The following is a 22,473-nucleotide window of genomic DNA, read 5'->3' on the forward strand; positions in this document are numbered from 1 at the left end:
CCCTAAACAAGTGCCGGCAGTGTTCCTGGCCCTTAGATGTCATGCCTGGAGAGCTTCACCTTCAAACTCCCGGGGGCTCGGCAAGATGAGCACACTGAGGTGGCCTTTCAGCGTCAGGAGGTCCCGAGCATAGAGGATAGGGGTTCGCCTGCTCAGGCTGCTGCTACTAATGTGTGCACCACCCCTCTCCCCCCCCCACCACCACCACCATACACACACACACACTCTCCTGAGGCACCTGGAAATGGGGAGCTGTGGCCAGAGCAAGGAGCAGGGGAAGAAAGAGCAATGGCAGAAGGCAGGGAGTGGAGAGCACTCGGCCACCAGGGTCAGCAGCTCCCACCGGGCTGGCAGCCCCTGTCTGCTGTCTTGCGGGGATCTCCCTAAGGATCCCCATCTGGTGGGGAAGATGGCCTTAACACAGGAAGTGCTCAGGTGATGAATAATGTCAGCAGCAACTATTTATTCATCACCCAAACAAGGCCCTGTTTTTTTTTTTTTTTTTTTTTGGGGGTCCTGGTAACAAGTGTGCATTTATTTTTTTTTTAAATTACATCTTATTGTTCAGATTATTACATTTGTTCCTCTTTTTTCCCCCCATAACTCCCCTCCTTCCAGCTCCCACCCCACCCTCCGCCCTCACTCCCCACCCACTGTCCTCATCCATAGGTGCACGATTTTTGTCCAGTCTCTTCCCGCATCTCCCACACCCCTTTTCCCCCCAAGAATAGTCAGTCCATTCCCTTTCTATGTCCCTGATTCTATTATAATCACCAGTTCATTCTGTACATCAGATTATTTATTCACTTGATTCTTAGATTCATTTGTTGATAGATGCATATTTGTTGTTCATAATTTGTATCTTTACCTTTTTCTTCTTCTTCCTCTTCTTAAAGGATACCTTTCAGCATTTCATATAATACTGGTTTGGTGGTGATGAACTCCTTTAGCTTTTCCTTATCTGTGAAGGTCTTCATCTGACCTTCAATTCTGAATGATAGCTTTGCTGGATAAAGTAATCTTGGTTGTAGGTTCTTGCTATTCATCACTTTGAATATTTCTTGCCACTCCCTTCTGGCCTGCAAAGTTTCTGTTGAGAAATCAGCTGACAGTCGTATGGGTACTCCCTTGTAGGTAACTGAGTTTCTTTCTCTTGCTGCTTTTAAGATTCTCTCTTTGTCTTTTGCTCTTGGCATTTTAATTATGATGTGTCTTGGTGTGGTCCTCTTTGGATTCCTTTTGTTTGGGGTTCTCTGCGCTTCCTGGACTTGGAAGTCTATTTCTTTCACCAGGTGGGGGAAGTTTTCTGTCATTATTTCTTCAAATAGGTTTTCAATATCTTGCTCTCTCTCATCTTCTGGTACCCCTATAATTCTGATGTTGGTACGTTTGAAGCTGTCCCAGAGCTCCTTACACTATCTTCGTATTTTGGGGTTCTTTTTTCATTTTGCTTTTCCGGTTGGGTGTTTCTCGCTTCTTCGCATTTCAAATCTTTGACTTGATTCTTGCACTCCTCTGGTCTGCTGTTGGGAGTCTGTATAATATTCTTTATTTCAGTCAGTGTATGCTTACTTTCTAGATGGTCCTTTATCACACCATCGAGGGTCTCATTAGATTTCCTGTACATCTCATCAAGTTTATCGACAGACTCTAGAAGCCTCTTGAGAGACCTTAAAAGTGTGGTTCTGAACTCAATATCCTCCCTTGATAGTTTTGTCCTGTTTCTTTGTCTCCGCATATTTTACGCTTTCTTGGTACACCCCCTAGTGGTCTTTGTGCGCAGTCTTGTTGTAGTTAAGCCTTGATTGTTGTAGTTAATACTAGAGGGATTTGACCTCCAGGTGGACTGGCTGTGATAATCCGCTGTGTCTGCAGTGGAAGAACTTGTGTCCTCTAGGGAGGTGCTAATCTAGCCTTTGCCTGAGGCTATCTGGCAAATGCCTCTGTGCAGGGCTTGGGTGGGGCGGGTCCCACGGGATCAACAGGGTGGAGGAGGGAGCAGTTATGGCTGCTCTCAGTCCGTCCCCAGGGGCTCTGCCTCTCTGTCCCAGCAACAGCTGCAAACCTCGGAGGGACCGTAGCCAGACAGTCCTGCTTCTCCCGTTTGAGTCTGGGTCCCTAGAGACTCGCCCGGATCTGGAGCTCTGAGTCTGAGGCTCCCTCCGGATTGAAACAGACAACCACGCCCTCAGCCACCAGCCCGCGCCGCGCGTACTCCGCACCTTAGTATTTTACTTCAGCACTGCGCCTCCTCTGATTCTTGGTTCCTCCTAGTTGTAGAACTTCCATTCAGCCAGCCTTCCTGTGGTTCTGGATGATGTCCGTTCCGTCTTTTAGTTGTATTTTTGAAGTGGTTGTTCGAGGCAGCAAACTCCAGCGTTAACCTATGCCGCCATCTTGGTTTCTCCCAAGGCCCTGTTTTAAATGCTTTGCATTTATTATCTTCACGTAACAACCCTGTAGCACTCAACTAGCTCCATTTTTTCCCAGAAAATAACTGAGGAGCAGAAAGGTTAAGGACTTAATAAGTAAAGGTTACACTGAGTAGGAAGGAGGTAAGATGCAAACCCAGGCACTGTGGCTGGAGTGTACCCTTAGTCACTGCAGAAGCACTGGGCTTTCCCTTGTGGTCCCTCGGCTCTGGCCAGCGGGGCCCAGCCAGGCCGAGATGTGGGGGAGTGCCGGGGACTAGGGTCTGTTCCCTCCCATCCCTGGAGCAGAGGCTGGCTCTGTGGTGCCGTCACTGCTGCCCTGGGAGAGAGCCCGGCCCCATTACCTGAACCCTGCTTGTCCCTTCTCCCCTTCAGCCTCAAGGCTGTCCTGGCTGGAAGCCCTCTGGACAACACGGTAGACCTGTCGGGCATCCCGCTGACCTCGCGTGACCTGGAGCGGGTGAGCAGCTACCTGCAGCGCTGTGGGGAGCAGGTGGACAGTGTGGAGCTGGGCTTCACGGGCCTCACGGATGACATGGTCCTCCAGCTGTTGCCGGCACTCAGCACGCTGCCCCGCCTCACCACGCTGGCCCTCAACGGCAACCGGCTGACCCGAGCGCTGCTGCGTGACCTCACCGACACCCTCAAGGACCCCAGCAAGTTTCCCAATGTCACGTGGATTGATCTGGGCAACAACGTGGACATCTTCTCCTTGCCCCAGCCCTTCCTGCTCAGCCTGCGCAAGCGCTCCCCGAAGCAGGGCCACCTCCCCACCATCTTGGAGCTGGGCGAGAGCCCAGGCTGTGTAGAGGAGGCTTGGGATGGAACAGTGGACCAGGACCCTGCAGGGGACTGTGTGGCCCCCCCCAAAGACCTGGAGGGCAGGGAAACTGCAGGTCTAGCTCAGACGTGACATGGAAGTGGGGCCTCACCAGGTAGTCCTTGTGAGGTATGATGGCTGAGGCAGAGTCACTACCCAAGCAGCCCCCATGGGAAGCCAGATCACAGAATCTGGGAAAAGGTAACACTTCTCACGGGTCCATCGTACCCCTCGTCCATCTCCGTTCTCTTTGTTTGGCTCCTGAGAAGTCATCCCTGGCTCAGGAGTCAGCCCTCGTCCTCCCCACTTACAGGTTGGGGTGCTGGAAGCGTGAGCTGTGAGTGTAGTTGGGGCCTACATCCAACCCGGGACTTTCCAATTTTACTTCACAGTTGTCCTGTTCAGGGCAGCACGCTCCAGCCAGATGCAAAATGTGCGCAAGGCAGGTTGGCATCTCGGTACCCCATCTCCTGAGTGGCCCTCCGGGTAGGGAGCCTGGGTTCCTGGCTGCCAGATTCCAGGAGCAGTCGCCCTTGGGACTGCAGGCTGCCTACCTCCTCCTTGTGAACCCCTGGGCTCCTTGTAACCGACTTCCAGTCTCAGCCCTTAACCCCATGATTCCAGAGGCCTGGCCATGGAACCAGCCACCAGCCTTCAATGTAGAACATTCTAAGGTATCGGGAGCAGATGGAAGAGCCCACTGAGAAACCCCACACACACTCCCAAAGACAGACTTTACCATGGTTCCAGTGTTGCCAGTAAGGACCCTTTTCCTGTACTGTGAGTCTCTGAATATAGTCCTTAACTTAGCACACCCCCAAAAGCTATCATGGAAGGCTCTTTTCAAACACCCAGGGCAGGAATGCAGATCTTGTCCCTCCGAAGACAGCCTTGATAGGGAAAACGAGGTTCCCCAAAGCAAGTTTCTATCCACCCTTAACCAAGGCCCACCAAGCTTTTAAAAATCCTTTTTAAATATAAACAGCAAATCCTGGCAACCAATCTTGAGCCAGAGTCATTTCAAGTGCCTGATGCTGATTACCTCAGGCCATCAGAGGACTAGCAAGTGCAGCCCCACAGACTAGTAGGCAAAACTCCAACCCAGGAAGGCAAGGTGGGGGCAGGCACAGCGCACTTTAGGAGTTACTAGGAGAGCCAGGCAAAGGACAGTGCCCAAGGAACTAGGAACTAGACTAAGTGTATGGATGCTTAGATGCTCTGGGACTTTTAGCCTTCAAGACAAGAGAAGAGCTTAGACCACAGGGAAGTTGAGTACCTGGACTGCTAATATTTCCCAGCAGTGACCAAGTTTAACTTTCTTCAAATACACATTTTAAGAGCCAATACCAAAGACCATCCTTTATTGTTTATGGTAATTGCATGGATATTAATTTCAGGAGGAAGTTTCCAGCTTAAAGGACTTGGACCCTTGCCTAATATAATACTAAATTGTACATAAGCTCCTTTTGAAGCGAGGGACAATACTAGAAAACTCACGAATGTAATGACACCCAAGTGGTAGTCCTACAAAAAGGTGGTCAAAATCCATTTCTTGGCCCTCATTGGTAAGACTGGCCTCTGATACTTAGCACAAAGTGAGACTTTTTAAAAAAATATATATTTTATTGATTTTTTACAGAGAAGAAGGGAGAGGGACAGAGAGTTAGAAACATCAATGAGAGAGAAACATCGATCAGCCGCCTCCCGCACACTCCCCACTGGGGATGTGCCCGCAACCAAGGTACATGCCCCTGACCAGAATTGAACCCAGAACCCTTGAATCCGCAGGCCGACGCTCCATCCACTGAGCCAAACCGGTTAGGGCCAGAGACTTTTATTTTTAAATGTATTTTTTTAATTATTTCAGAGAGGAAGGGAGAGAGAGAAACATTGATGAGAATCATTGATCAGCTGCCTCCTGCACCCCCCCTACTGGGGATTGAAGCCTGCAAGCTGGGCATGTGCCCTTGACTGGAATTGAACCTGGGACCCTTGAGTCCGCAGGCCGATGCTCTATCCACTGAGCCAAGCCAGTGGGGCAAGGTGAGACTTTCTACACCAAATGCTGAAGCCTAGGTTTCAGTCTGGAGTCCAAATTGATGGTGACTACTGGTCCTTGGAACTTCAAGTTCTGCCCCTGCTGCAGCATGGCGGACCATTCTCTGGAAAAACAGCCTGCAAGGAACTAAGTATCAGTCACACTTCCTACTCCAAACAGCAGTCATGCACAGCATAGGATATCCTCAGAAAACCGTAAGTTCACCACCACACAATCTGCCGGTAATTCCAGCTATTTTGGGTGATTTCATCATTGATATCCTTTTCTGCAAGTTTATGCAAACAAAACTAGCTGCTCATTCATTGACCATGGGGGCAGTCATTGTCCAGATGGAATTTTACCTGTCCCCAGGGTAAGCTGCTGCCGCTGCCACCATCACCACCACCATCACCAGCTTTGGCCTGCACTGGTCACCATTCTTCAGCACTCAGAGCCTGGGGGAACGAACACCACACCCACAGTCAGCAGATGCAGTTCTGATCACAAGTCTCAACTACAAATTTAAGTCCCTGTTAACAGTCCTTAAGATTTAAGTCCTATTTGGCTTCTTGGGTATTGTAAGCGCCACTTACTCAGTATTTTAAACATTACAAACCTAAGGCTTATCATCTTTTAGAATGAAGAAAATCACATGTTAGAGCAGGAAGGCAATTTTCTCAGGATTATACATCCATAAAGTGAAAAAAGAACTCCAGGGTATGCTCTGCACTCTGCTCCACTGCCAATATCTGACCTAGTACGACTTCACCAGACTCAACTGCCAGCTAAGCCTACTCACCCACTCACCTCTCCACAGACCACAGGCTTACCTCGTTGCAGGCCAATGCTCCACTGCAGTCCTCAGCTCTTGCCAGTTCATTCATATGCAACCTGGGTGAATGTAGAAAGTAAGGGTCACAGTGCAGACCAACTTACTCCTGGGCACCAGCCGCCTGAGCCCTGAGCCCTTGTTGACTGCAGTCAGCCAGGAATTATCATCAGTTATTGCTTCTGACGGCACTTCCTATGGGTGATTTCATCAGAGCAGTCAAGCTCACCGTTCCCAGTACTGCTCCAGGCACCACCTGGATTAACTAATGTTGACTAAGCCAGGAGACATTTTAATGGACTTTGTCTATGCGTACAGCTACGACTTTAGTTCCGGTTAGGGGCAACGATCTCCTAGCCATTGCAATTATGCAATGAGGTAGTGCATCATAAACACGTAAAACTACAACTGTACAACGTCAAGGCAACTTCAGGGCATTTAAGGAAACAAGACACCCAAGTTCTATACTAAACCCCGGTAGCCTAGGCCTTACCGCAGGGCGCAGCGCCGCTCCGACCTCGGCCCTCTTCGGTGGGTCGCTGTCGGAAAAGGAAGGACATGCATTTAGGGCGGATTCTGCTGTTAACTGCAACCGAACTACCGAGGTCTCAGCGACTGCGGTCAGATCGTGTGAAATCGTCAGTTATCGCATCTGACGGCACTTCCTAGGATCAGTATCATCAGGACAGTCGACCAAGTCTCCATGCGCCCATTACACGCCACCCACGTGTCAGCGCCCCTGGGTGCAGGGCCCCGCTTACCCAGTTCTCTCGGGGTGGCTCACTCCCAACGGTGAGCCCAGACTCAGGGGTCCCAGCCTTTGGCTGTTGGAGACCGGGTGTAAGCTGACACAGTCCTTGCACCTGAAGGGGCTAGCAAGGCTGGGACCCTTACCCACACAGTTTTCCCAGACTTGTTTGGATGGAGGTTATCAGTAGAATGAGAGCAACCTTTGTAGAATGAGAACAGCCTTTCATGGCTTACCAAGAAGTCTGTAACTATTTACTGAGATTTGCTGTACCGAGAACCTGTCCTTCTGCTGTGTCTCTCCCTTAGAGATTAAGAGGAACAAAAAATACATTCCTCTTGACAGACCTCCTATTCAGTGTGTGTGTATAAAAGGCATTGTGTGGTTAATAAACTTACTGCAGTTCCTCCATTGATCTGTAGTCCTTCCGATCCCGCTCTCCTGTCTTTCTTTCTTTTCTCAATTCCCACCTCCCTACCTCAGCCCAGTTCAACCTGTCAGGCTGGTCCTGACAAATTGGTGCCCGAAAGCCAGGGACCTGAGGACTTGGGAAGCAAACGGTGAGGAACTCCTCCTGATAAAGAGTGCGCTCGTTAAGGTAAGGGAGGAGCAATTTTTTGATAGTTGGGAGTAAAGCATGGGACAGTTAGAATCTAGGAAAAATGCCCTTTATGGGCAAATGTTAAAGTCTATGCTCAACATAAAGGAACTAAGGTTAATGACAAGCAAGTAGAAAGTTTTTAAAAATTCATTCAGGAGGTCTGCCCTTGGTTTCCTGAGGAAGGAACCGTTAACTTAGAAACATGGCAGAAAGTTGGAGAACAAATGCGCAATCATTATAAAGCCCTTGGGCCAAGTAAGACCCCGGTTGATGCATTTTCCTTATGGAATTTGATACGGGATTGTTTAGATCCCAGGCATGACCATAATCAACCGTCTATTAAGCCAGGAAAAAAGGAGAAGCAGTGTGATAGCACAAAACAGGGGTCTAAAAAAGACAGTATATTAAAAAGGAATAATGTAAATTTTAAAGACAAATTAAATCCTCAAGATGAGGAGGATCTTGAGGAAGCAGCTGCCCTTTATCATGATGATGATACAGTGTTGTTCAGGCAAAAGAGGAGGAAGAATATTTTTCTGCTGGAACTGAAGAGGGTAGTGATATGGAGGATGTGTTAGAACACTTTTTAGAAGCATTAAAGCTTCTTGGCAAGAAAAAGAGAAGCCGTGGGGGCCGTTCCCGCTGCTCTCCACTGCCTTGTGCAGCACCAGTTCCACTTTCCCCTCTCCAGATGGCTTTAAACACTGCCTGTCAAGCTGCATTGCGGCCCTATCAAAGAAAGGGGACTTTCTCAGATTATATCCGCATTTGCGCAGATATTGGTCCCTCATATATGCAAGGAGTCACCATTGCGGCCGCATTAATGGGAACCACCATTGAAGGAATTCTTCAGCAACAGTTTAGCACAGGGAAAAGTCAAACACACAAGTGTTTTACTTGTGGAGGAACAGGACACATGGCAAAACAGTGTCCCTCTAATAAAGGGGTTAATAAAGGAAATGGCAGAGGTCCCAAACAACCTGGACTATGCCCTAAATGTAAAAAAGGAAAACATTGGGCAAATGAGTGTAGATCTAAGACAGATGTACAGGGAAATTCCTTGCCTCAGCAGCAGTCAGAAAACTCCTGAAAGGGGTCAGCCCAGCCCCAGCAAATAATAGGGGCATTATCTGTTTACCCTCCTGTCCTTGTGCCGTCTCAAGGCCAGCTGGCTGCACAGCACCCAGCCTGCCCAGGGAGCAAAACGGATACAAGAGTTATTCCGAGCAATCCCCGGAAGTGCCGGGTTTGACCTTGGATCCATAGGGCGATACGTATTAACTCCAGAATTGGGACCACAGGCCATCCCTACAGGAGTGTATGGACCTACTCCTAAAGGGATGTTTGGCCTTTTACTAGGTAGAAGCAGCTTAACTATGAAAGGATTACAAATTTTTCCAGGAGTAATTGATGCAGATTATGAGGGGGAAATTAAAATTATGGTCTCTGCCCCCAGAGATATCATCACCATCACCTCAGACATGAAAATTGCTCAATTGATTTTGCTCCCTCTGCCTGGGGGTCAGGGGTTTTGGCTCCTCGGACAAGGCATATTGGGTACAAGCTATTTCTCATGCAAGGCCTGAGAGAACTTTACTTATACAAGGGAAAAGATTTATAGGGATTTTAGATACAGGAGCAGATATTTCTGTCATAAGCTTAGCTCACTGGTCTAAACAGTGGCCCTATAGAGAAGCTATGACACAACTTCAAGGAATAGGTCAGACCAACTCTCCTTTACAGAGTTCAGAAATGTTAAAGTGGCAAGACAATGAAGGTCACTCTGGGTTATTTCAGCCATATGTCTTGCCAGGGACCCCTGTGAATTTATGGGGACGAGGCATTCTGTCTGCCCTTGTTACCACCCCAGCTCAGGGAAATTTTTAGGGGGTGGTCATTGTTTCTCCTGTTATCCACACAGCTGACAAGATATCTTGGAAGTCAGATGACCCTGTATGGGTAGAGCAGTGGCCCCTTTCCAAAGAAAAAATACAAGCTGCTCATGAGTTGGTACAGGAACAATTCCAGCTAGGGCATATAGAAGAGACTACCAATCCTTGGAATACTCCTATCTACACTAATAAAAGAGAAACATGGTAATTAGCGTACGACCGCTACCCTTTTCATTGGCTAATCAGTGAGTATATGCAAATTAACTGTCAGCCAAGATGGCGGCAGGCAGCCAGGCAGCTGGAAGCGAACATGAGGTTTGCTTGCTGCAGTGAAGGAGGACTCCAACGTTCCCCACCTCACTTGCCGGCCTCTGAGCTACAACTCTAAGCAACTATGTACTATGTTGCAAATAAGAAGATAAACAAAACCCCAGAAACTGGCTTTCAGTCAGCAGGGCTTTAGCAACATTGTATCAGTGTTTTCAGCGGCAAGGCCTCAGAGCTAAAGCTGGCCCAGAATAAAAAAAAAGAAAAGAAAATAAGGAGCAGTTGGGAGCTTCAGTTACTCACCAGCCGGAAAACAGCCCTCAGCCCCTCACCCAGACTGGCCAGGCACCCCAGTGGGGACTCCCACCCTGATCCAGGACACCCTTCAGGGCAAACCAGCCGGCCCCCACCTGTGCACCAGGCCTCTATCCTATATAGTAAAAGGGTAATATGCCTCCCAGCACCGGGATCAGCGTGACAGGGGGCAGTGCCCAAACCCCCTGATCGCCCTGCAGCTCTGTGTGTGACAGGGGGCGGGGCCACAACCTCCCTATCTGCCCTGCTCTGTGCCTGATAGGGGGGAGCTCCTCAATCCCCTGATTGCCCTGCGGCTCTGTGTTTGACAGGGTGCAGCGCACCAACCCCCTGATCGGCCCTGCTCTGTGTGTGACAGGGTAGAGCCATAATCTCTCCATCAGCCCTGCCCCGAGTGTGACAGTGGTGGCGCCCCAACCCCCTGATCGGCCCTGCTGTGTGGGTGATAGAGGGTGGCGCCCCAACCCCCCTCCACGGGCCTGGCTCTGTGTGTGACAGGGTAAGAGCCATAACCTTCCCATTGGCCTGCCCTGAGTGTGACAGGGGTGCAGCGCCCCAACCCCCTGATCTGCCCTGCTCTGTGTGTGACAGGGGGTGGTGCCCCAACTCCCCTATCGGCCCTACTCTGTGAGTGACAGCAGGGAGCTCCTCAACCCCCTGATCGGCCCTGCTCTGTGCGTGACAGGGGGTGGCGCCGCAACCTCCCCATCGACCCTGCCTGAGTGTGACAGGGGGCGGTGCCCCAAACCCCCAATCGGCCCTGCTCTGAGCCTGACCAGGGGCTGCACCTAGGGATTGGGCCTGCCCTCTGCCACCCGGAAGCAGGCCTAAGCCAGCAGGTCATTATCTCCGGAGGGGTCCAGACTGCGAGAGGGCACAGGCCGGGCTGAGGGACTCCCCCCCCCCCCGCCCCGAGTGCACAACTTTTTGTGCACCGGGCCTCTAGTTTTTATTATAAAAAAGAAATCAGGAAATTGGCGCCTTTTACAGGATTTAAGGGCAATAAACAAGACTATGGAAATTATGGGACCTTTACAGCCTGGTCTCCCTTCCTCTGTAGCAATCCCTAATGGGATGGAGCTATTAGTACTAGATTTAAAGGATTGTTTTTTCACTATTCCTCTGGATCCCTCTGATTGCAAACGATTTGCATTCAGTGTCCCATCTACTAATTTTCAGGAACCCATGCGCTGCAATCATTGGAAGGTATTGCCTCAGGGAATGGCTAATAGCCCTACCCTGTATCAAAAGTTTGTCAGGCAATTCGTGGAGTTAGAGAGAAACATCTGCAGGCTTATATCATACACTATATGGATGACATCCTTTTAGCTCACTATATGGAATGTCAATTAGAACAAGTGTATGATGACTTACAACAGGCTCTTCTTAAATCTGGATTAATTATTGCACCTGAAAAAGTTCAAAGACGAGACCCTTACCTATATCTTGGACATATCATAGAAGGAAGAAAAATTCGTCCTCAAAAGATTCAACTCAGGATAGACAAGCTAGAGACTTTAAATGATTTTCAAAAATTTTTAGGGGATATCAACTGGATTAGGCCAACTTTAGGCATAACTACTAATGACCTTAAACCTGTATTTGATATTTTTTGTGGGGATAGCGACCTGCAGTCCCCTCATCAGCTTACTCCTGCAGCCCGCAAGGCTATCTGCCACATAGAAGCTGCCTTAAAGAAACAATTTGTACAAAAAATGGATTACTCACAGCCATGGCTGTATTTAGTATTGGCTACGCCAGTATATCCTACTGGCCTCTTATAGCAACAGGGACCTTTGGAGTAGATTCATCCGCATGCCTCCCCGAAAAAGGTAGTTTATCCTTACTCAGAGGCAGTAGCAGATCTTATTTTTGCAGGACATCTCAGATCTCTGGAACTTTTTGGTCAAGAGCCCCATACCATCGTGGTACCCTACAAGGCTCAACAAAGGCAATGGCTATTTCTTTGGATGATAAATGGCCTCTTTCCTTCCTGGGCTATCACGGTACAGTAGACTCTCATTATCCATCTAATAAACTCATACAATTTTTTACAGAACATTCCTTCATTTTCCCCAAGGTAGTCAAGACTCAAACAATTTCTCATGCAGTTCTGGTGTTTACTGATGGTTCTAGCTGCCCTAGTTATCAATAATCAACCCTTTGTTTTTCAGACTAACCACACTTCAGCACAACGCGTGGAGCTCGAAGCAGTACATCAAGCGTTATGCAAACTTTCCACTCAATCTTTTAACCTTTACTCAGACTCTCGTCTTATTGTAAATATTATGATTCACTTAGAAACTGCTAATTTACATGACACTCACCGATCCGAAGTGATTATTCTCTTACTACAGGTTCTCTTTGGCCATATACGAGCTCATACAGATTTACCTGGATCTCCTCTGCGGGAAATACTTATGCTGATCAACTTACTAAAACTGCCTATCTAACATTATCTCCTTTAGATGCAGCCAAAGCCTCACATTCTCTCCATCATCAAAGCCTCACATTCTCTCCATCATCAAAATGCCACAAAGGAACAGACTCAGCAAATTGTTAAACTCTGTCCTCAATGCCCTCTAACACATTCATTCCTCCCACAGAAGGAGTCAATCCGAGAGGCTACAAACCAGGCCATCTATGGCAGATGGACGTAACCCATATCCCATCTTTCGGAAAACAAACTTATGTCCATGTTTCTGTTGACACTTTTTCTGGTTTTATTTTTGTATCCCCTTGTACAGGAGAAGCCGCTAAACATGTTATTGCTCACTGTTTACAAGCTTTTACTTTCCTAGGCATCCCCCATGCCATTAAAACTGACAATGGTCCAGCCTACACAAGTACGGCATTCCAGAAGTTTTGTGCTACTTTTTGAATCCAGCATAAACCAGGCATCCCATACAATCCTCAAGGGCAGGGAATAGTTGAGCGAGCTCATCAGACTTTAAAAAGGCAAATTGAAAAAATAAGGAAGGGGGAGTATGTAGATATCCCTGCTAACTTACTTAACAGAGCTCTTTATTCCCTTAATTTTTTAAATGGTGATGCTCAGGGCAAAACTGCTGCGGAGCGACAGTGGTCCTCACTGTCCAGATCCCACCCTTGGGTACAGTGGAAAGACTTACTTACAGGACAATGGCACGGCCCCGACCCTGTTCTGATATAGGCTCCGGGGGTCTGTTTGTGTATTTCCTGAAGGGAACTCTGAGCCCCGTTGGATCCCCAGCCGCTATGTCCAGCCCTTTCAAGGTCAAGATGGAGGACAAAGTGGAACAAGAACTCACTCCACCATTCAAGAGGCTACGAATCAGTCCACTAGCGCCCGTGCCACCACGGAGATACAGGCTCCCATATTAAGAGAACTGAATGATTTGCTAAGCCGCCCTAAGAGGTTCATCGGAGTGCTTATTGCTGGCCTCGTGGCTCTAGTCTATCTCATTGCTACTGCCACTACTGCAGCCATAGCTTTATTTATTTTTTTAATATATATTTTATTGATTTTTTTACAGAGAGGAAGGGAGAGAGATAGAGAGTTAGAAACATCGATGAGAGAGAAACATCGATCAGCTGCCTCCTGCACATCTCCTACTGGGGATGTGCCCGCAACCCAGGTACATGCCCTTGACCGGAATCGAACCCAGGACCCCTCAGTCCGCAGGCCGACGCTCTATCCACCGAGCCAAACCGGTTTTGGCGAGCAGCCATAGCTTTAAACCAAGAAATACACACAGCTCATTTTGTGGATGGCTTGGCGAAGAATGTTTCGGATGCCTTAGGAGCTCAAGAGCTCATAGATAAGAAAATAGAACAAAGGCTCAATGCACTAGAAGAAGATGTGCTCCTTATAGGAGATCAAATGCACAGCTTGAAAGTGCGTTCTACCCTTCGGTGTCATGCTGAGTTTGATTGGATTTGTGTCACCCCTAAAATATATAATGGTACTATGAGGCATTGGGATCGAGTTTGCAACCACCTGTTAGGAGTTTGGGATCAGACTAACTTTACTTTAGATATCAGTAGATTACATGGAGAGATTCAAGCTATTAATGTTGCAGGTTCTGCTCTGTTGCCTCCTAGCGAAGTAGCACAGAATATTTTTAATGAAATTCAAAGCCTTATGTCCTTTCATGGATTACAGTCTTTTATTTGGTCTCTATTAATTGTTGTTATCCTTGCTCTCATTATTCTCTGTTTACTTCCAGTCTGCTTCCGAACCATCGGATCCAGCATCCGATCCCTGCAAATAGGACTACATGAACTTCGCCTAAAAAACAAGGAAGGGGGATCTGTTGGAGACCGGGTGTAAGCTGACACGGTCCTTGCACCTGAAGGGGCTAGCAAAGCTGGGACCCTTACCCACACAGTTTTCCCAGACTTGTTTGGATGGAGGTTATCAGTAGAATGAGAGCAACCTTTGTAGAATGAGAACAGCCTTTCATGGCTTATCAAGAAGTCTGTAACTATTTACTGAGATTTGCTGTACCGAGAATTTGTCCTTCTGCTCTGTTCCTCCCTTAGAGATTAAGAGGAACAAAGAATACATTCCTCTTTTTTTAAAAAAATATATTTGATTGATTTTTTACAGAGAGGAAGGGAGAGAGATAGTTAGAAACATCGATGAGAGAGAAACATCGATCAGCTGCCTCCTGCACATCTACTGGGGATGTGCCCGCAACCCAGGTACATGCCCTTGACCGGAATTGAACCTGGGACTCTTCAGTCCGCAGGCCGAAGCTCTATCCACTGAGCCAAACCGGTTTCGGCAAGAATACATTCCTCTTGACAGACCTCTTATTCAGTGTTTTGTGTATAAAAGGCATTGCGTGGTTGATAAACTCACTGCAGTTCCTGACTGCAGTCCTCCCGATCCCGCTCTCCTGTCTGAAAGGACAGAACGGGGCTGATAACCGTGTTCCTAACTCCTCTTCAAGCAAAAGCCATAGAATGTATCAGTTGCTCAGCCAGCCCTTATCTCAGCCAATAGGAACGCAAGGAAACTAGCCCAAGGCCAAAAGTATGCTAGCCACCTCCTGTCTTTGTGTAACCAGACCCTAGCTGCACCCTACCCTTGCGTCATTAGCCCCCCAGCCATCACTCAACCAACCAGAATCGGCCAAATCAGTGGTCCGAGTGAGCCCCCACCCCCTGACCCAAGCCCTATAAATTCTTTGTTCTCTTAGAACTTGGGGCTCTCTTGCATCCAGTAATGGAGGCAGGAGGGGGACCAAGTCCCGGGCTTGAATAAAAGACCCTTTGCTTTTGCATCGGAAAAGGCTCCCGGGTCGTGGATTATTGGGGACCCCGAACTCTGGGCATAACATTTGGGGGCGCGTCCGGGATCCCCAATTCCCACAAGGGACCCCACTCTGGAGGGTCTGCTGACCGAGGTAAGTGTCTGTGTGTCGTCTGTTCTGTTCTGTGCCTGATAAGATCTAAGTGGACGCACTGGCGGATCTCGGGCAGGAGGAGTCAGGGGACGCCTTGGCTCTCCATCTGGAGGGGTGTGAAAACCCCTCACGAGGGGAGTGGATTCCCCTCAAACCTCTGAACCTCTGGGACGAGGCGGGTCGCTCCCGCTGGTTGGCACACAGCCATCGTCCAGTTTTCAGTTTTTCTTCCTCGGGGTTGGAAGGCTGTTCTTAGGTGTCTTTGTCTGTCTGATGTCTGTGTTCTTTTGTCTAATTTTGTGGACTCACTGGACAGACGTTATGGGACAGACTCAAACTACTCCTTTAAGCATTATGGTTGTTTTAAAGTCAAGAGCTGGGCCAAACCTGCTTGCCAGCCTCAGGTGTGGTTTTCCAGAACCGCTGGGAACTTGGGACCTTGAAGCTTACTGAATTCGAATGATAAAAAAAAACTTATGTCTTGCATTTTTGAAGTTTATTCTTAAAAATGTTACTGATTGAGAAATGCTGAATATTTGCTAAAAGTTTAAGGTTCGGATTGAATTGGGAAAAACTGTGTATTGTGGTAGTTAAATGCCTTTGCTGAATGAATGTCTGGTCAAAGTGTATGAATGTGGAGGGAGGGAGCCTGCCCTCTCCTCTCCTTTGTGTGGCTTCACAACTTTGGTCAGGTGGGCATCTGAGTGAGGATCTGTGAAAACGGGTCACCCCCTCCCTTGTCTGTCTCTCGTCACCGATCATCATGAGGTCGGGACAAAGTAAACCTGCTGTTCTTAATTACATGTTAAAAAATTTTTAAAGGGGTACAATAGAGATTGTGGAATTGGAATGAATGCTGAAACATTGAGGAAGCATGAGTGGACAGCTGTTTGTTTGTGTGGGACTAGCCAATTTGCTACCGAGAGGGGAGACTGGACGCAGTCTTAACTCCTCAGGTAGATTCTCACCAAAATGTTGGTCAAAAATTCTGTTCTGGAACATGGGTGCCAGGAGTGCCCCCACGCTCATCTGGGGAGTTGGGCATTGTTTTGTTTATCTGCTCAGCTCCAGAGAGAGTGTGAATACGAGTGTTTGTCTATTTTGGCTGCTAATTACTAGTCTGTGTAAAGTGAAAGTTACTTTGATTTATTTTGCATTTCTGTTAATTCATATGGCTGAACATTTGGGCTGGACCCCGAAATAGTCTGCAAAATCTCTTAGCAGCTGCGAGAATCATTTTTTTTCTCAGAGTCTTTTGCTCACTATTAAAGGGGAATCCGCCCACTTAGTTAATATAAATTTCTGTCTATCAGTTGCTCTCTCCTGGGTTGTAAATTTGCTGTATTAAATTGAAATTTTGAAGTTCTAGGATAGAGTTAAAAGCTGGCTAGATTCCAAGATTGCTTGTAAGAAAAGCAAGAGAGAAGTCTTTTCAAGTTAACTGTTTGCTTAGCAAATTAACAAAGTAGCAAATTTCAAAGAACTTGTTATTCATGGTTTTCTTATCTCTTTGGTAGACAAAAGGCTTACAGCTCCTCAGGTCTCGGAGAGATTTACTGCCTGTGACTGTATTTTGTTTAACTTGCTGTTTTCAATTGGTCTTTCCCTTCCTCCCTCATCCTGATTCTGAAAGCATCTGTAACTGAATTTCAGGTAGTCTCCAGGTTTTCTGTCTGCAAGAAACCTTCCTATGCACCCGTTATATTTCCAGGCCGACTCTGTGAGGAAAAGCAATCTGGCCTGGGCTGAGAGAAGGGGGGCGGGGGTGTTGGCAGTTAAGTTACTGGCTGCAGACCTAACAGGTCTTATCAATGAACTTCAAGGTCACAAGAAGTAACTGTAAACACAGTAGTCTTTCTCTGCCCTGGGTTATTCTTTTTAACCCTTCCAATGCTAAATTAGACCAATACCTGTTCTTAGTTTGATCACAAAAGGTCTAGATATATCTTAAGAGTAAAAATACATTTAAAATGTGTTAAAATCCACAGCCGCCTTGGTGATTTAGAACTGTTTGCCAGGCAGACTCAGCCCCTGAGAGCTAGGTCAAAGAAGGGGGGGGGGGGCTGAATGCCTGAGCTGCCCGCAAGGCCCTGAAGCCCCTGGCGGAGAAGAAGCGGCGCGTGCGCGGATCAACGAGAGCCTACAGGAGCTGCAGCAGCTGCTGGCGGACACCGAGGTGCAGGCTAAGCTGGAGAACACCGAGGTGCTGGAGCTGACGGTGCTGCACGTGCTGCAGGGCAGGGTTTGTGGGCGCGAGCAGCTGCAGGCAGAAGCCAGCAAGCGCTTTGCTGCAGGCTACATCCAGTGAACCCCCTGCTTAAGTCCATACCACTGGGAAAGGGCAGCGGCTTCCGGGATTTGCTGGGGGACGCTCTGGCTGGGCCCCTGGGAGACCCTAGGCGGAGCAGCTGGCTCACAGGAGGAGCTGATATCCCCTTCAAGTGCACTCCCTTGAAAAAGGCCTGGTTGCTGCTCTGCCACAAAGGGAACTGGTAGAAAGGCAAGAAAGCAGGGCCCTAAAGGTTAACAAAAAGGCACTCTCCCTGGACCTGGGAGCCATCAGGACTTTGAAATTCTCCAAGAAAGGAGGAGTCTGACTCAGAGACTGGCCAAAACCTCGTTGGGTTAGAAGAACCAGAGGCTGCATATTGAACTTATAGACTGCAGTTTGCTGGGCAGAGGTCCAAGCCCAGTTATATAGGGGTTAAACTACCTGTATACAGCAAAACAACTTTCTCCTGTGCCATAATATATTTTAAGAACATTGAATGCATAATAGACCAGTAAGCTGGGACAAGTAGAATAGAGAAACAGCAGAAATCCTGTCTTCCCTAAACCAATGACACTTGGGAGTAAATGCTTTGCATTTGCCTCCCTAAACGAAGGTTAAATCGTTTATGTCAATCTGATTAATGTCATTTGTTGTCCACACCCAAGGACAAATGAAGTTAGAAAATAAGCCTTATTTTGATTAATTCTTTTATTCAGGAGGAGCCAACCCGGTCCCTCCCTGCAACATGAATGATAAAATATATATTAAGAAATTTTAAAATTGCTCAAACGTTCTGTGTGTGTAAGAAGGGACAGAGTAAAGTTTAGTAGCAGGCCAGAAAAAGCTGGCAAGGCCATCCAAACCACCCAGCCACTATTGGCCAGAGTCGCCTGAGGCAGACCTCCTCAGACTGGCAACAGCTGACTCTGTCTAGGACAGACTGGGCTTTTTCCAACTGGGCCCCCATGAGCCGATGGTCAAAATGAAGATCGGGGGCCAGACTGTGAACTTTATGGTTGATACAGGGCAGAGCACTCGGTAGTTACTCAGAAGGTAGCTCCCCTCTCAGGACAGGAAGTCACCATGATTGGAGCTACCGGGACCACAGCTGCAGACTGTTCTGCCACCCCCGCCGATGTCAGGTGGCCATCAGGTGGTTCATGAATTCCTATATTTACCAGTTGACCTGGTTCCTCTAATGGAAGCAGAAACCACTTTTGCCCCAGATGGCTCAGCACAGCCTTGCCTAGGTGAAAAGACCTCTGCAATAATCCTGTTCTTAGCAGTGCCGAGAGAGGAAGAATGAAGACTTTATACCCTCCAGCCAAAGGCCTCCACATCTGTTCTTGTCAGGCCACCATCAGGGGACTTGGGCAGCGTTCCTGTTATCTGCCAAAATTCCCAAGACTGTAAAAGTACTTGTTCACTGAAAAGGTATAAATGTAAATGTTTATTTAATGTTTATATGTCTACTTAGGTATAAATATTTATAAATAAATAAAACCCCCGGTTAGTTTCCTGGTGTATTCTGGAGCAGCCTATTCAGTCTTGACAGAGCCAATGGGACCAGTAACATCTAAGAAGGCACCAGTTCTAAGAGCCACTGGAAAAACTGCCTTTTTCCTTGGACATCAAAGAGGACTGTGGACCTCAGAAAGAACACGGTTACTCATTCGTTTACGTGATCTCTTACAGAAATTACAAGCCACCCATAAGCTTGTTCGAGATGCCCTGCCAGTGCCACCTCGGACTCTGTACATCCTTTCCAGCCTGGGGACTCAATGTGGGTAAAGAAGTTCACGACCCCAGGACTCACCCCAACTTGAAAAGGACTATACCTGCAGAAAATTGTATAATAGACTCAGATGATGCCTGCATCTTCATAGACATGGCTTCAGAAAGACAAGGACAATTTTACCTTATATAGAAAGGTCAAAGAGTAGACTTTAGTCACCTCCCTAAAATGTTTGTATAGCCCTGCCATATCTCATGTTTAGTAGCGGAGGATTTGGCTGCCTGAAGCGGCCATGATGCCAATATTATGTTTCATTGTATTGATATGTTATATTAACCTTTAATTCTCTTGCAGGTTTGAATGTATGTTGGCTATCCTGGAAGGGGACTGTGTGGGGTAAACCCCAAGAGTAGAGGGTGTCTGGCTGCCAAGAGGGCAGGTGCCCAACTGGGCAAAGAAGAATACCCATTAGGTTTTGGTCTCTATTAAAAGACAGCTAACAGTTGGCAGCCTGTACTGTCAGGGATAGTACAAACCTCGGCTGTAGAGAGCTGGGAAAAGCCTATTTGGAATGAAAGGTCTGAGGCATGGTTGTGCATTTTTAAAGAACATAAAAAAAGGTTTAAAGGCTAATCTGAAAGTATAAAATTTAAAAAGATTATATATATAATAAAAAGGAGAAGAGAAACGTTGAAAGGACTAACAAGAAAAATCAGAAGATCTTAGAGCAAATCAGTGTTTTTCTCCTTATATAATTCCTCTGAAATCTGGCAATGCTTAATAAGTCATGGCAATACATTTCTTTGCATGAAATCAATAAGACCGGTTTTCAATAGTAATTTTATTAACCGGAAACTTTGACTGGAATATCATGTTTTTAAAAAAACCTGTCTGAGCTCTTAAGACTTAAAGCCAATAAGAGTGCCACAGGAAAAGCCTGGTATCCTGCTTGGGAGCCCTGAAGATGGCTGGCGCTGGAGCATCAGGCCCATGCCCTACCATCACTGGCAGTTGGTCAGAGTAGAAGGGGAGCAATAAGGATGCCTCTGCATCCCTGCGTAACCCCCACTCACTCTGGGCCGCAACGAGTAGGAGGGCTACTGAGATGGGCCTTAAAGCCTAGAGCGTGGGCTCAGGTGGAGTTACTACAGGTGAGGGATTCACGTAACTCAGCAGATGCTGCAGGCAGGCCTGATGGCGGCTGAATGGCTTGGCTTCCTGGCCCTACGGGGCACGTTAAGATTCAGTCATGAAATTCCAGCAAAGGTAGTCAGTTACCATTCTTGTTGTGTTTATGCAAACATCAGGCCAAACTGAATACAGTAGATAAATTAATATTAATTTGGCTTTTTGATAGCCATAGAGGAATTTTAAGAAGAAAAATCCTATTTCAATAGAGGTTGTTAAAACTAAAATGGTTTCTTTCCCTTCCACCGGGCCATTTGTTATAGTTTGTCTCTGCCAGGTCACAAGCCCAGCTTCTTCTGTGCCCAGGACAGCAAGGAGCCTGACTGGAAGGTGACCTCTAACCAGGCACACCTGCTGCAGATCACCCTCAAGAAGACAGCGGACCTCGGCGGACCCCTTATAATCCTCCTGATGCTGTTGACTTTCGGCCCTTGCATTATTAACAGACTAGTCCAATTTGTCAAGAAGTGTATAAAAGTAGTTCAGTTGATAGTTCAGTCCATCTCATGATTGAGCCGGAAGTTCCAAGACAAGGGGGGAATGAAAGGACAGAACGGGGCTGATAACCGTGTTCCTAACTCCTCTTCAAGCAAAAGCCATAGAATGTATCAGTTGCTCAGCAAGCCCTTATCTCAGCCAATAGGAACGCAAGGAAACTAGCCCAAGGCCAAAAGTATGCTAGCCACCTCCTGTCTTTGTGTAACCAGACCCTAGCTGCACCCTACCCTTGCGTCATTAGCCACGCCCCCCATCACTCAACCAACCAGAATCAGCCAAATCAGTGGTCCGAGTGAGCCCCCACCCCCTGACCCAAGCCCTATAAATTCTTTGTTCTCTTAGAACTCGGGGCTCTCTTGCATCCAGTAATGGAGGCAGGAGGGGGACCAAGTCCCGGGCTTGAATAAAAGACCCTTTGCTTTTGCATCGGAAAAGGCTCCTGGGTCGTGGATTATTGGGGACCCCGAACTCTGGGCATAACACTGTCCTTTCTGAATTCCCACCTCCCTACCTCAGCCCGGTTCAACCTGTCAGGCTGGCCGTGACATTCGACGACCTAAGGCTCTGGGGGTCGGCGGGCCTGCGGAAAAAGCAAGCGCCCGGCTGCTGTTGCGCGGCCCCGCCAGCCTCCAGTCCCCGCCACAGTGCCCGACGGATGCCCACGTGTGTAAGGTCCAGGTGGATACGGGGCGCCAAGGGAACCGCAAACACAAACTGAACGTGGGCAAGGGGCTTTCCAGCCCAGCCAAGCGACCCGTTTCCGGCCCAACCGTCACCAACAAACATCCCGGTAGCAACGGCTCTCCCTGCCTATATGATCCTCCCGCCTCGCCTATCGTGTGTGGCTCCCCTCGCCTGCGCTCGCAGACCACGGGACCTCACCCAAGAGCATCTGCCTCTTGAATAAACAGTGCATTCTGCTTTTAATTTGGACTCTAGTGCCTTTCTTCGGTCAAACGTTACAACGTGGGCGGCCACCCGCCGCCTCCGGTTAAGCTCCCTGGAAACATCTCCCAAACACGACGAAGGCACTGGCTGCTTGTCCTGCCACCAGCCACCAGCCACCAGCGTCAGACGCAGAGCAAACCAGCGCCGCAGCAGCCACGGAGAAAAGGCGGCTCCCGCCGCGGCCCAGGCCCTTAAGGAGCTGGGACGTTCCACTCCGCACAGGGCGGGGGTGACACCGGCAAGACCTGGACCTTCCGCCTGTTCTACACGGTCTCGGCCCACCCGGGCCTCCCCTGCCCTGCAGAGCTGTGGGGCGCAGGGGGCCAGAGGGGGGCCGGGGCTGCATGCAGGGGAGGGGGGGGAGGGGGGCGGGGCGGAAGGGGACGGAGGTGGGACCAAGGCGGCGCCGCACGGGGCCCTAGAGGGAGGGGGTGCTGGGGCAGCGCGGGGGGGACCGCGTGGGAGGTCCCGCCCCCGCCCCCCGCCCCCCCCCCCCC

At 48.5% G+C, this 22,473-nt stretch overlaps 1 protein-coding gene, 1 long non-coding RNA gene and 3 other non-coding genes across 5 annotated transcripts; 1 reads left to right on the forward strand and 4 right to left on the reverse strand.

Annotated features, from left to right (window-relative positions):
• Positions 1 to 2,807: 2,807 nt before the first annotated feature.
• Positions 2,808 to 4,238, forward strand: LOC106695732 (leucine-rich repeat-containing protein 75A-like; the record flags this gene model as incomplete). Its single annotated transcript, XM_014450512.2, has 1 exon — positions 2,808 to 4,238. A coding segment is annotated over one exon (538 nt), but the record flags the coding sequence as incomplete, so codon positions are not given.
• Positions 4,239 to 5,190: 952 nt separating this feature from the next.
• Positions 5,191 to 6,928, reverse strand: LOC106695733. The gene is made up of 4 exons (XR_002827690.1): positions 6,613 to 6,928; positions 6,121 to 6,181; positions 5,653 to 5,745; positions 5,191 to 5,427 (listed from the first exon to the last, which is right to left on the reverse strand). It is a non-coding gene; the product is annotated as an uncharacterized LOC106695733 (long non-coding RNA).
• LOC111824581 lies at positions 5,494 to 5,566 on the reverse strand. The gene has a single exon (XR_002827693.1). It is a non-coding gene; the product is annotated as a small nucleolar RNA SNORD65 (small nucleolar RNA).
• Positions 6,270 to 6,337, reverse strand: LOC111824579. Its single transcript, XR_002827691.1, has one exon. It is a non-coding gene; the product is annotated as a small nucleolar RNA SNORD49 (small nucleolar RNA).
• On the reverse strand, positions 6,739 to 6,807 carry LOC111824580. Its single transcript, XR_002827692.1, has one exon. It is a non-coding gene; the product is annotated as a small nucleolar RNA SNORD49 (small nucleolar RNA).
• Positions 6,929 to 22,473: the final 15,545 nt, after the last annotated feature.

Source organism: Myotis lucifugus, unplaced genomic scaffold (genome assembly GCF_000147115.1).
Source record: "Myotis lucifugus unplaced genomic scaffold, Myoluc2.0 scaffold_2527, whole genome shotgun sequence".
Classification (NCBI taxonomy): domain Eukaryota; kingdom Metazoa; phylum Chordata; class Mammalia; order Chiroptera; family Vespertilionidae; genus Myotis; species Myotis lucifugus.